Genomic DNA, 15,278 nt, shown 5'->3' on the forward strand with positions numbered 1-15,278 from the left:
TGCTATGTGGGAGTGGTACAGTACATTCAAGGAGGCAATACAAGGGAAGAACGTAATGAACCAAAAAGGGGGGAGGGGGGGAGGAGGGAACGGAAAAAGCACCAATACAATTACAAAACAGGTGACAAGGGGGGCAGAGTTTTGGGGTACAACCGCATCATCAGGCCCGTTCCTCCAGGTTCTATGCCACCTTAAGTACTTCCCAAAATAAAACCACTCCACCAACCAGCACAAAAGTCAGGCAAACAGCAGCCCCCCTAGCCTAAGGTGGGGGGGGGGGGGAGCCACCATGAACAGGGGGGCAAGGCTCTCCCTCACCTCCTCTGTGCTCCCTGGCTGCCGTCCTTCCCGCCGGTGCGAGCGGGGAGGGACGTGGCCCGGGGCGAGAGAAGAATTTTAAACCCCAGCTGGCGGGGAGCGCGGGCAATTTGGTAATTAAGGGGAAGGGAGGGGAGCTCCCTCACAGCCTCCCCGGTCAAGCATCAGCAAGGCATATATCTTATTATATATTTGTGAAAGCACTGTATGCCTGTCTGCATCTCCTGTGTCCCTAGGGGAAATCTCATTGGTCCCTTGGCCTGCCCGCCCCCGCACCTCTCATTGGCCTGAGGCAGAGTGACGACACACACACACACACACACACACACACACACACACACACACACACTGTTGCTTGGCCTCACTCTCCCCCGTCAGTTGGAGCGCAGCTCACCTTCCACACCCCCCCCCCCCCCTCCTCTCCCAGTGCCCCTCCTCTCCCGGTGCCCCTCCTCTCCCGGTGCCCCTCACTCTCTCCCCCCTCCCCACCTCACCCAAATCCCCACGCTCCGCAACATCCCCAGCCGCACTATCACCCTCACCGTGCGCCGCTCCCGGAGAGGGGAAGCGCGGCCCTCCTGCTCAGCAGCAAACTCCAGGCTCCTCCCCCCTCGCTCACAATGAGGAACGGAGGGGAAGCGAGGCGCGGCCCGGGCCTCCTGCACTCCCCCTCACGTGCGCCGGCTCCCGGAGAGGGGAAGCGCGGCCCTCCTGCTCAGCAGCAAACTCCAGGCTCCTCCCCCCTCGCTCACAACGAGGAACGGAGGGGAAGCGCGGCCCGGGCCCCCTCACGTGCACCGGCTCCCGGACGGAGGGGAAGCGCGGCGCGGGCTTCCTCCTCACGTGCACCGGCTCCCAGACGGAGGGTAAGCGCGGCACGGGTCTCCTGCCACTCTTGCCCCCCCCCGCCAGCTTCCCGAACTCACCTCTTGCCCCAGCCAGATGCCACGGGGTCAAGGTAAGTCACCCACCGTCTCCCACCCACGCACTGTCACCCAGTCACCCACACACCCACCCAGTCACTTTCACCCAGTCACCCACTTTCACCCAGTCACCCACTCACTCACCCACCCACTCAGTCACCCACCCAGTCACCCACCCACTCAGTCACCATCCCACCCACTCACTTAGTCACCCACCCACTCACTTAGTCACCCACCCACTCACTTAGTCACCCACCCACTCACTCAGTCACCCACCCACTCACTCACCCACCCACTCAGTCACCCACCCACTCACTCAGTCACCCACACACACACACACCCAGTCACCCACACACCCACCCACACACCCACCCAGTCACCCACTTTCACCCAGTCACCCACTCACTCAGTCACCCACCCACTCACTCAGTCACCCACCCACTCAGTCACCCACCCACTCAGTCACCCACCCACTCAGTCACCCACCCACTCAGTCACCCACCCACTCAGTCAGTCACCCAGTCACCCACCCATTCAGTCAGTCACCCAGTCACCCACCCATTCAGTCAGTCACCCACCCATTCAGTCAGTCATTCAGTCAGTCACTCACCCATTCAGTCAGTCATTCAGTCAGTCACTCACCCATTCAGTCATTCACCCACCCATTCAGTCATTCAGTCAGTCACCCACTCACCCACCCAGTCAGTCAGTCACCCACTCACCCACCCATTCAGTCAGTCACCCACTCACCCACCCAGTCATTCACCCACTCACCCACCCAGTCAGTCACCCACTCACCCACCCAGTCAGTCACCCACTCACCCACCCAGTCAGTCACCCACTCACCCACCCAGTCAGTCACCCACTCACCCACCCAGTCAGTCACCCACCCAGTCAGTCACCCACTCACTCACTCACTCAGTCACCCACCCACTCAGTCACCCACCCACTCAGTCACCCACCCACTCAGTCACCCACCCACTCAGTCACCCACCCACTCAGTCAGTCACCCAGTCACCCACCCATTCAGTCAGTCACCCAGTCACCCACCCATTCAGTCAGTCACCCACCCATTCAGTCAGTCATTCAGTCAGTCACCCACCCATTCAGTCATTCAGTCAGTCACCCACCCATTCAGTCATTCAGTCAGTCACCCACTCACCCACCCATTCAGTCAGTCACCCACTCACCCACCCATTCAGTCAGTCACCCACTCACCCACCCATTCAGTCAGTCACCCACCCATTCAGTCAGTCACCCACTCACCCACCCATTCAGTCAGTCACCCACTCACCCATTCAGTCAGTCACCCACTCACCCACCCATTCAGTCAGTCACCCACTCACCCACCCATTCAGTCAGTCACCCACTCACCCACCCAGTCAGTCACCCACTCACCCACCCAGTCAGTCAGTCAGTCACCCACTCACTCACCCACCCATTCAGTCAGTCACCCACTCAGTCAGTCTCCCACTCACCCACCCAGTCTCCCACTCACCCACCCAGTCAGTCTCCCACTCACCCACCCATTCAGTCTCCCACTCACCCACCCATTCAGTCTCCCACTCACCCACCCATTCAGTCTCGCACTCACCCACCCATTCAGTCTCCCACTCACCCACCCATTCAGTCTCCCACTCACCCACCAATTCAGTCTCCCACTCACCCACCCATTCAGTCTCCCACTCACCCACCCATTCAGTCTCCCACTCACCCACCCATTCAGTCTCCCACTCACCCACCCATTCAGTCTCCCACTCACCCACCCATTCAGTCTCCCACTCACCCACCCATTCAGTCTCCCACTCACCCACCCATTCAGTCTCCCACTCACCCACCCAGTCTCACCCAAAACCACCCACCCAGTCACTGACCCCACCTACCCACTTACCGACCCCACCCACCCACTCACTGACCCACCCACCCACTCACTGACCCACCCAGTCACTGACCCTGAAAAAGTCACCCAGTCACCGACCCACCCACCGACCCAAAGTCACCCACCCACCCACCGATCCAAAGTCACCCACCCACCCACACACCGACCCAAAGTCACCCACCCACCAATCCAAAGTCAACCGACCCAAAGTCAACCCGACCCAAAGTCACCCACCCACCCACGACACAGTCACCCACCCACCGACCCAAAGTCATCCACCCACCGACCCAAAGTCATCCACCCACCGACCCAAAGTCATCCACCCACCGACTCAAGTCACCCACCCAACCACCGACCCAAAGTCACCCACCCACCGACCCAAAGTCAAACCGACCCAAAGTCAAACCGACCCAAAGTCACCCACCCAGTCACCGACCCAAAGTCACCCACCCTCTCAGTCACCAACCCACCAACCCACTCAGTCAAGTGTCACCCACCCACCCACACAGTCACCCACACACTCAGTCAACTCAGTCACCCACCTAGCTGTCAAGGGGGGGGAAAGCCCAACCCTGTCGTCCGCCCCCCCAAAATTACATCCCGGGCAACGCCGGGTCTCTCAGCTAGTAATGTATAATGCGCTTCTAGAGAGACTTGTATTTCACTCCTCTTGCGCACAAGATGTGTTAATTCAGTCCCTTTTACGCAGTGAGCTTTTTAAAACAAACAATCTCAAAAGTCTGTCAACAAAATGACACTGGATTTGTGCTTTATGCCATAAAAAAAAATAAAATAAACAAACACGAATGCAATAACATGGGTATTTGTACGAAAACAATGTCTACGTACTCTGCGTGTGATATGCCGTAGGGTGACTTGGAAGCAATTTTTTTTATACATTCTGTAGGATATGTATCTGATTTCATGCGTGTCATTTTCTTTCAACAACATAAACTGAAGCAGCAAAGTAAACAAGAGGGACTGACCGTGCTGCTATTCCTGCTGGCTCTTGGGATAAAGTGAAATTGTGTAGAATTTTTAATTTTGCATGGTTTCATCTCGGAAACTACCAGGAATGTTGGCTTTCAAACTAGTACATTTAGTCTTGCGATTGTGGAACGCAACCAGTAACTCCAATATGTTTTTTTTTTTGTTTTTGTTCTGCAAAAACAATAGCGTTCAATGCATAAAATAAAAAGGCTATTTTGCAAATTATTTTGAAGCGCTTCGTTTTAATATAGAGTTATACATTTTTTAGAGGAAACCAGTTACAAATAAAGCCCATATTTTTAAGCGGCGTTACTCTAAAAGACATCTTATGGCCTTTCAGTTGAATGGGCCCTATTAAAATTAAAAGTGTAGTTCACCTTCTGGATCGCCTCTTTATTTTAATGGATGTGAAGCAGGGGGTCCCGGAGTTGTTCTGCGCTAATTGCAGCTCCAAAGACCCCAAGACATATACCAGTATAGGTGCTGTAGTACTTCCTTGTGTTTACATCCCCGTGTTTAAATCCCCCGCGTAACATTGGGCCAATAGAAAGCTTACTATTGGTCGGCGAGAAGCGGGACAGTTTAGCCTTTATTTTGTTTCCCCTGGAGGTCACGTACCGACGTTACCTTCATTGGTAAGTAGCTCGAGAGCCAGAAGGTCCAGAACTGAAAATAGCCCATTGCCGCAACAGGGACCGACTGCTACCAATCCGTGTAAGACAAAAAGTGCGGGAGACGCAAAAAAGGCAGAAGGGGGAACTGCATGTTTATTAATGTCCTACTGCAGGGGTTCTCAACTCCAGTCCTCAAGACCCCCCCGTTCTCCCCCCCCCCCCCCCCACAGGTCAGGTTTTCAGGATATCACTGCTTCAGCACAGGTGGCTCAATCAGTCCCAGCTTCCGCACAGGTGACCAAATCAGTCCCAGCTTCAGCACAGGTGGCTCAGTCTTCGCCTGAGTCACTGATTGAGCCACCTGTGCTGAAGCAGGGATAACTTGAAAACCTGACCTGTTGGGGGATCTTAAGGACGGGAGTGGAGAACACCCAGTCTTACTGTATCTATTAACATTTCAGGCATGATAGATCTTAGGTCTCGGGCCGCGCTGATCCGCGCTCCCGCTCTGCCTCGCCTGCTCAAACTGGAGCTTTTTTGTGTCCTGGCAGGCGAGGCAGTGAGCGCGCTTTGGGGGCGGGGCGGAGGCGGGGAGAAGGCGTGTCAGAGGCGGAACGGAGGAGTGTCGGGAAGCGGGGCTAGTCCCTCGCTCCCATTGGATGTGAGCGGTCACGTGACCGCTCCTCCGCTCCCCTGAGCGGCAAATTTTAAACTTGCTTGTCTGCTCAAAATTTCTGAGCCTCCGCAAGCATGCGGAAGCGGCTGCTAAAGCCGCGCTGATGATAGATGCAGGGGGTAAGTGCATCTGCTCAGCGCGGTTCAGCACGGCTCAGCGCGGCCTACTCTACTATGTCCCAGGCCTTAGGCGGTTTATAAGCTATGAGCGGCCGATTGCATGATCGAATAAGCCCCTTAGGTTTATCACTAGGTACATATATAGGATACAGTATCTGTGCTTCATTACTTACAAATACGATGGATTTGTATTCGACAACTGGACCACTTGAGTGTTAACGGTTTGAACAGCTGCTAAAATGTCTTGTTCGATAGCCATCGGAAGAACAGCATACCCACAATAATCAATGTGCTCTCCTAGAAAACAAAAGAATAGTGTAAATAAGCGGACTGGCCAGGTTTTAAAAAGATGGGATAATACGAAGTTCGATTAGGGGGAAGAATGCTTGGGCGGGACAGCCAAGACAAACATAATACTTCCCAGAACACCCAATATCATACAAATCTCAATGTAACGCTAGCGTGACAAGGAAGTCTTTGAAAGAAAATGCAATTGAAAGATTTCAGGCTATAAAATAAATAAAAATCAGAGTGGGAGAAACAGAACAATATGTGTTACCTATTAAATTCACCCGTCCCGGTGCGCGAGCATAAAACGTCGGCGCGGACCCATATTTAGCGATAAACATCTCCTTCAACTTCAGCAACCTGTAAATAATAGTAAAAGTCACAGATAAGCTTGAACGTTTAAAATAAAGGAATAAAAACACACTTTTTTTATTATTTGTTTTATAAACTGCCTTTGCTTTGCCTTTTGCACTGTCTCGTTTTTCGTTTGTATTCTGTTGCAGCGGAATTGTGATGTCAAATCTAGTGGCGTTTATTCTCAGGCTGCGTACTGTAGTTAGACTTTGGGGAATAAATCTGAAAAGTTATTCCACAACCCGGTAATCTTTTAAACATATGGTAAAGATAGCAGAAAAGGTGTTAAATGGTTTGGCAATCCTATCGCTTCCACCTGTGTGTTCTCATAACACTGACATTATTGATTGGCCTATCAGCACAGAAACTGACAAAGGCCACTTATGTGGTTTTAACGAGTTGTTTTGTCTACCTGTACAGCGAAACTAGACTGTAAGCTCTTGGCAGCAATTGTATGTATGTATAGTATGTGTACTGAGCTATATAAAGGGGGGGAAATGATCATTCATTTTTGTTTATTATTTGGACCAGGAGGTGCAGGCATTAACGAATCAGATTGTCTGAGCGGGAAGTGACGCAGCGCTTGCTTGATACAAAACACATAAAAGGCCCAGATTCACAAAACGGTGCTAAGCTTTAGTACGCCTCAAGTCCCATTCATATGAATATGAGTAATAAGTAGTCTGGTGCAATTGTGTAATATTGAGATTACAAATTGTAAAATAAAAAGAACAGTAAAATCAGATTCATTTTAGTGTCCCTATAAGTCCATTTAAAAATCCTCAGTGATGTTATCCGTGCTGCTCCAATTTAGAGGTTCCTCTTGAATCTCAGCATAGTGTCCTATCCATCCTATCCATCCTGGGACTCAACGGTTTGCTTCCTATTAGAACGTAAACTGAGATCCGGTAAAAATTGTATGAATTCCTCCTACATGGGCCCCCTATGTATTATTCCGTCATGTTCATTCCCTGTGCTGGACAATAGTTCCGTTCCAATGACATGAATGGGCCAAAGAATCTTCTCCAGGACGGGGAAAGGGGCTTCCCAGCATATTGAGTAAGGGCCATACTCAGGGATTCACTAACCTCACACGCGGGTTATCGTACAGGCCCACAGAACTAAATGGCGCTTAATACGGGATCGCGGTGTGATAACCAATAATCGGAGGATAGTGAATCCACCTCGTGGTGTCACGGTTAGGTCAGCGGTGGCCAAGTCCTGTCAAAAGGGCCACTAACAGGTCAGCTTTTAAGGATATCCCAGCTTCAGCACAGGTGGCTCAATCGCAGCCTGAGCCATTAATTGAGCCACCTGTGATGAAGAATGGATATCTTTAACACCTGACCTGTTGGTGGCCCTTGAGGACAGGAGTTGACCGTCCCTGGATTAGGTCTTTAACAATCCAAAATCTTTTTGCCGGCTAGTCCTATAAACACTGTGATGCTTTATTTGCAACATTCCCCATTCTGAATGTGCATGGTGTTCTTGAATCCTGCTTTCTGCCTTTCCTTTCATTTGGAGCCCTTTGCAAGACATAACCTGACTGGCAAATATGTATTTCTGAGTTACTGGGAACGACTTGGAAGAAGTTGGAGCAAATCTACAATATCAGTTTACTCTTATTTAACTACTGCCCCAGTCTGCCAACTGCTCTGAGCAAACTGCAGAGCAGTAATTAAAATGCTGTGGTCGGGTACAAAAGATATCATTATATTGTTATTGCGCAGAATGTTCCCCCGGAACGGCTTTAGAAGAATCCAGCATTTACGTCATTCAAACACCACCGCGCCTTTTGTGTGCCAGGAGGAATGTACCGGTTCTCGCGCTATAGAAATCAAATTACGGCAGAGGAAAAAGAAAAACAGACCGATTATGCCGCACATGATAAAATGCGAAAGAAATTAATCTTTGGTATTAGGTTGGCGATTATTTGCATGACATGATATAACATGTATAATGTTCCGTCACGGTTAAAAAAATAAATTATAAAAAGGCCTGTTTCTAACCATAAAATATCACAATAACAATATTTACAAGAACACTTTCCTTTAATATATACATACATACATACATAAATACATACATACATACATAGGGCCATCCAGGTACACAGCGCGTCACAGCAGTAATACACGGGACATAATAATATAACACGTTGTGGGAATAAGCGCTTCAGCCATAAAAGTGACAATAGGAAAAGGAGTCGCTGCCCCGAAGAGCTTACAGTCTAAGTGGTAAGTGGGCAGAACTTACAGAGACAGTAGGAAGGTAAGTGTGTCTGCAAGAGGCTAAGATCAATGGATATGACCTAAATAGATAGTACTAGTTATGATTCCTACACATGCAACCCATGACCCTCAGCAAGAGTAAACCTACGGCCCCAGCGTCGGCTGCTACACGCGCGCATGGCAGGCTGGTGGCGCGTGCAGCTGTGATCTCCGGTCTGTGGCTGAGCTGCAGGAGATTGCGACGGGGGCGTGGCCATGACATCACCCGACTGGTTCGCCCTCATAGGCTGAACCCCCGGGGGGCGTGGCCAGCGCTCCGTCGCCAGTTCTGAAGACAATTTTCTTGTCTTCAGAAAAATATTATTGCCGAGCAGCGCAGCGGCCAAGGCAGCTAGTGGGCCCGGTCCCATAGAGGGGCGGTTCTTGTTCCGGCAGCGCTCGCTGCAGCATGTACTGGGGACCTAGCCTAAGAGATGCTGCCAGCACCAGAAAATTAAAGCGTGTGGGGCAACATTAAGACGTCCCACCTATCATCACTTCCTGAGCTCCTCTCTCCTATTGCTGATCTAATTTACCTCTGAACGGAGGTGTAAAGCTATTTTGACACTTGCCACTAGGTGGCATTATTGCTTCAAGTGACATTCACTCACTCTCCTGCGCACAATATTTAGCCTTGTGTCTCCTGTTGTTACAAACCGAATGTGACCGTTAACGGAAGGTTACTTGTGTAACGGTGTCCCCCCCCTCCCCCCCATTTGCAGATAGGGGTCATTACGGGGTGTATGTGGTGCATACCTGCTGGTAACAAGAGGGCTGAGTCGTTTGTGATGACTTTGGGACACAGGAACAGGCTTCTGGGGCTTATACCCCACATAATACTTAGCAGTGCAGCGCCTCCATCTGCCGTAGGCTCCAGGGAAATGGAGATGATCTCCCACTGTAGAACGGTACCTCTCCCCCTAGTTAGATCCCACACCAGGCCGGAGGTACATTGCAGACAGGAACGTTTTTTTACTACACACTTTGCAGTAACACAACAGCTACTCAGCAGTCTTCTGCCGGATACAGTCTCTCAGATCAGCAATCACTGGAGATGGTCCCTGGACCGTCACTACAGGCCAAGGGCACCCGCAGCCGTGCTAGCTCTTCCCCACCTCCCTAGCAGAGGTATAGGTCCACACTCACTCCTCCCCGCAGGGAAGAGCACCTGGGAAGGCTCCAATCTCCGGCTCCCAGACGTGTGACCTGCCTTCCGCAGAGGGAAGGAACAACCACTAACTTTAGGGCGGTCCTGCCCTTAAGTACTGCCAGAAGGCGGGCACCCCGTTGTCCGAGTTTCAACAGGATGCACCACCCCCTGCTGTCACTCAAATGCAGTACCAAAAGTGAAGGGGAAAGCCCCATGATAACTACTAGCAAACCTGGAATACCAGGGTGTACTGCCAGCCCATTGGGTAGAATAGCAGCCAGGGGGTACTCCGCTACACTTGATAATAATATATTGATAAACCCAGGTACTTGCAATCCCCCAAAGATTACAAAAGCCAAGGCTCATCACCGCACATCACGTAAACATGTATGTATATCTTTATTTATATAGCCCCATCTATGTACACAGCACGTCACACCAGCAGTAATACACGGGACATAATAATATAACACATAATGGGAATAAGCGCTTAAGACATAAAAGTAACATTAGGAAAAGGAGTCTCTGGTCCGAAGAGCTTACAGTCTAATGTTCTTGTAATTTAAAAAGAAGAAAAGTAAGGTTTGTTATTTGTTATTTATATGATTGTCACGTGTATGACTGCTGTGAAGCGCTATGTACATTAATGACGCTATATAAATAGAGACATACATACAGTAGAGGTGATACCAAACATAGCTGAAGTTTAAAAAGAGTGCAAACTTTCAGGACCACTTTTGGACCTTCATCAGGCTTGTTACCAGAACATGTCCCAGTGACATCTGGGAATTGTCTTGTTATTGCTTTGTTTCTGTACTCCCGGGAGTTCTGCGCCTAGCTAAAGTCACAAATATTAGGCATTCCATTGACAGATTCTGGAAAAGTCCCTACATGGAAATGCGTGTTCATTATTTTTATATGCCTCCACACACAGGTAGCTGGCTAATCAGTCCTCCTCTTTGTCAGCTGCTGTGTACCGTTAATTGGATGCCAGACTTTATACTGCCGCATTTGATGTATACAACATTTTACTTTTAGAGAACATATCCTATAAACTAAGCCTTTTAATGACCAGTAGCTACTTTGGAGATGTTGTTACGTGTGTAATTTTTCTTTTTTTTGTAGAGACATGTTCAGCAGTATAAAAGATACAAATAAAAACAACATATGGGCTTTATAATGAGTTTACCAACATATCAACTGGATACGACGTACAGTCTTCATGAGTCTGGGAGCGTAGGCTATTTGACATTTTAATACGATATCTTCTTTTTGGGGTTGTGAAGTATATTACTGCCTTGCCCCCTTCACTCCCATGTCAATCTTAGACCTTCTCTTTGGAGAGTTAGCAGTTCATTATGGAATAGTGACTACCCCAAGGCCCCCCAGTGGGACTCACTAACATACAACCACTTCTTTATACTTTTTACTCTTTCCTAAATAACCATACAGCATCCTCTCTTGTAATTAAGCAAATAAAAGGTAACTGGGCAGATATATGCTGACGGAGTGGCTCAGTGAGGCCTTGGGCAAGCCACGTTATCTCCCTGTGCCTCAGGCAACAACAACATAGATTGTAAGCTCATCTGGGCAGGGACTTTTAAAATTCCTGTGTGCTGCGTACCGCGCGCTATACTGTAATTGTGTAGGGCTTTGAGTCCCATTGGGAGAAAAGCGCGGTATAAAATAAAGTTATTATTATATAGCAGAGAGTGCAGGGGTTAATTCTCAACTTCATGTCCCAAAACACAAACTCTACTTTGTATGGAATTAGAAAGAAGTGTGTTAACCGCCTAAAAAAAAAAAAACCCCGGTTATTTCTCTATCATATAAATACTGGCTTTTAAGCTTTCATATGCAGAAATGTGAGCCGCGGCTTCTTGCGGTATGCCTTGGCTAAGTCATTAGGTGCAGAACTGTAGCTCACTTGTGCAATATCGGAGGTTCGTACATGGCTATTTCAGCTAACACAGGGACCTTTAAACACAAGTCATGTGACTTTCTTTCCATTTCAGCTGATTCTACATAACAGACCAGTGTTGCTAACATCGGCTTTTTCTTTTTTTTTTTTGCCTGTGAAAATGTGGAAGTTCCTTTGTTTTTTTGCCACTTAAAGGAGCATCCATATATTGTAATTTTCTATCAATTAAAGATAGTGCAAACCAAGTACGCCACGCTCTACAGAGATTTGATGCAAGATAGCAACGCAGAAAAGAACAGAAACATAGAAATAAGTCCATGAAAGCAAAAAGGAAACTTCTGGGAGAAAAGCGTTCCCGTCCTATAGGGCTTATGATGCAGATATTTGATTGAGAGGAAAATCTGTATAGTAATCCTTCACTTTTTGGTTTGGTTACCCCAACAAATAATGCAGGGCTTTATCTGCAATTTCAGATTTCTGCGTTTTTTTGTTAATCTAGGTGTAAACTGCACTATTCTTTACATAGAAATAAAAGCCATGTGACTAGGACTGTCTGAGCCTGTCCTGTTTACAACTCTGTGGTCTGCCTACCAGCTTCTCTAGACGGTAAAATGTATTGTATGGTCATACTGTACTTTATACTGTATGAGACATAGCACATCCTGTTGTACATCCTAATGTAAAAAATAATATATAGAGAGACAGAGAGAGAGAGAGACAGAGAGAGAGAGAGAGAGAGACAGAGACAGAGACAGAGAGAGAGACAGAGAGAGACAGAGAGAGACAGAGAGAGACAGAGAGAGACAGAGAGAGACAGAGAGAGACAGAGAGAGACAGAGAGAGACAGAGACAGAGACAAATAAAAGATTAATACTGGCTACATATCCATCTACATATCCATGATTATCTGAAGCCAACACCTACAACCTGCAACTCCCCTTCCATGTATAGCCTCGCCCAGACTACCTGTGCACATATTGTTACATCCTAGATCCTTCTCCTTCAATAACAATCTTGAAACAAGTTTTGCAACTCTTAACAAATAAATGCAACTAGAAACTGATCCCCTTATTATTTGCATCTCCCTCCCAGACATCCTATAACGATGAAGTAACGCCCCCCGTTGTACTGCCCCACCCCCTCAGCAGTGGAGGGGCTTCTGCACAGCTACAGTAACAATGCAGGGAGGGACTTACCTGGCATTCTCAGACACAGGGGCCCGGGCTGTAGGCGGGGGTGCACAGGACGCCATGTGTGAGGTTGGATAGGAAGCCCAGCACTGCACGCTGGTTGCTGCTTCTGGGCAGAGTTGTTTGGCTGAGCCTGGCCAGCACCTTCCGGAGGGAAACACCCCACGGAAATCCTGCTCTGTGGAGACACTAGTGACAGCAGCCTGTGTACTGCATGTGGCACAGGGACACGAGTCAACACGTTTGGATGGATGGATAAATAGATAGATACAGAGTGATAGACAGATACGTAGATAATAGATACAGAGAGACAGATAGGTAGGTAGCTTGATTGATAAATACAGAGACAGATAGGTTGATTGATAGATACAGAGACAGGTAGGTAGATAAAGAGACAGATTGATCTTGCTTGATAGTTAGATACATAGATAATAGATACAGATTGAGACACAGGTAGGTTGATAGAGATAGGTAGGTAGCTTGATTGATAAATACAGAGATAGGTTGATAGATACAGAGAGACAGATAGGTAGGTTGATACAGAGAGACAGATTGATAGGTTGCTTGCTTGATGGACAGATACATAGATAATAGATACAGAGAGATACATAGGTAGGCAGCTTTATTGATATATACAGAGACAGATAGGTTGATTGATAGATGCAGAGAGACAAATAGAAATACTGGTGTCCTGCCTGAACTGTTATGCATATCTTTGGCAATGCTTGTGAACATTAAGTCATGCCAATAAAGCATTATTGAATTTATAGGTGGATAGATAAAGAGAGAGAGATAAGTAGGTTGATAGAGGCAGATAGGTAGGTAGATAGGTTGCTTGATAGATACAGAGGCAGCAGGGGTTAAAATATTGTTTGATGTGGGAGGTGTTGCAGAAAATACACTTAAATAACAGTTTCTATTAAATATGGATTATTGTTTTGAGAGAGTAAAATGAATGTTTTCATAATCATGTCAATGGTTTGTGTTGGGCATCACTTCTCACTTAAAGTGCATGAGATACTTGGCTTAAACAGTAGTACTGTTTTAGAAGCCAAAATGTGTCTCATGTATACTGAGATTGGACAATAAAGAGCCTGGAAACTGCATATCACTGTATGCACATACTGCAGATGAGCCAGTGGGGGTTATTAATTAAACTCTTCCATAAAACTTCCATTGACATCAATGGGAACTTCCTTGCAATAGTTCCCTAATTTGCACTATCACAGTTTCATGAATAACCCCCCTTTTCTCTGGTGAGTACTGCTCCAAAACATTTAGCAAAATAGAGCAGATATGAAGTAGGGGGTCTCCGGAGCGGAACTGCGTTAATATCAACTTTGGGTACCCTCTACTCCCCAAGATACTTACTGCGAAAGGTGCTATAGTGATATGATAGTATGTCATCAGTATTCACCCTCATTTTTTGTCATCTCAAAAGATAGTTAAAAAAAAGAGGCAAAAAAAGGACAGTTTTAGCTAGTGTTTTCAAAAGAATGGACAAGGAATAATAGGAAATGAGAATAGGAAAGAAGATGAGATGGTATAGCGCTGGGAGTATGATAATAGTGTGCTATCCCTACTAAATATCACCCATTGAAAGACATGTCCACTCTCACTGATTTTACGTGGATCCCACTGGTCTTTAGCATCAGCAGTCCCATGGACTTCGCTAGAGTATCACTGACAAAACTCAGTACTGTCTATTAAAGTGCTGCGTTGTTTTTTGCTCTGGTGCTTTTTTGTTAATTCTGGTCTTTGGCAGTTGACATCTCTAAAATCAGCCTTTAGAACGCAAAATACTTTTTTCGCTAAACTGCGTTATTCGAGATACTTACTGGTTTAGTTGCCGTTACTTCCTAGACATTTAGATGTTCGTCCAATAGGAAGCCGCAATGTCATCCTCCCCGATGACATTGCAGCTTCCTATTGGCCAGTGTGAATCTTGAGATTTGGAGCCTATTTTCCCTAAAGGAGTTAAGAAAATCCAAACGTCTGTTTCAATGGGTGATATTTAGTTGAGGTAGCAACGAGTATTGTCACACCACCAACACTATACCGTCTCATCATCTTTCCTGCTCATGTTCTACTATTTAATTGCCATTCTTTTTAAAGGCCACAAATTTCCCTTTCTGCGCCTCTTTTTTTCTTGTGAGATGAGAAATAAAGAGGGAGACTGATCTGATCTCAGATGCGCTATAAGAGAGGGTTGGGGGTTCCTTACAATGTATCTGAGCTCAGATGCGCTATTAGAGAGGGTTGGGGGTCCCTTACAATGTATCTGATCTCAGACGCGCTATTAGAGAGTGTTGGGGTTCCTTACAATGCATCAGATCTCAGACGCGCTATTAGAGAGGGTTAGTGTTCCTCAGAATTTCACAATGTGATTAAAAGGTTCCTTAACCTAAAAAAACAGTGCCCTAACCAAGGGGTGCGCAAACTTTTGCCCCCCCCGCCTCTTGTCCTTCATGGCTCACGCCCCCCACTTCGCTCTGTGCGGCGTCAAATGACACGCGGGGTCATGTGATGTCACGTCCCCCACAGCATTTTATGCTGTGGTGCTAAGGCAACGAGCATGTGACTTCA

General features: G+C 47.5%; 1 protein-coding gene across 1 annotated transcript in view; it reads right to left on the reverse strand.

Annotated features, from left to right (window-relative positions):
- GALK2 (galactokinase 2) overlaps positions 1-12,914 on the reverse strand; it is a 98,568-nt gene extending 85,654 nt beyond the window's left edge. The window contains exons 1-3 of the mRNA XM_075575638.1: positions 12,699-12,914; positions 6,079-6,167; positions 5,693-5,816 (exon numbers count right to left, since the gene is read on the reverse strand). Of these exons, the coding sequence (XP_075431753.1) occupies positions 5,693-5,816; positions 6,079-6,167; positions 12,699-12,754 (269 nt within the window). The 5' untranslated portion in view covers positions 12,755-12,914. The remainder of the gene's footprint in view (positions 1-5,692; positions 5,817-6,078; positions 6,168-12,698) is intronic.
- Between the last annotated feature and the right edge of the window lie 2,364 nt (positions 12,915-15,278).

This window comes from Ascaphus truei, chromosome 18 (genome assembly GCF_040206685.1).
Source record: "Ascaphus truei isolate aAscTru1 chromosome 18, aAscTru1.hap1, whole genome shotgun sequence".
In the NCBI taxonomy this organism is placed as follows: domain Eukaryota; kingdom Metazoa; phylum Chordata; class Amphibia; order Anura; family Ascaphidae; genus Ascaphus; species Ascaphus truei.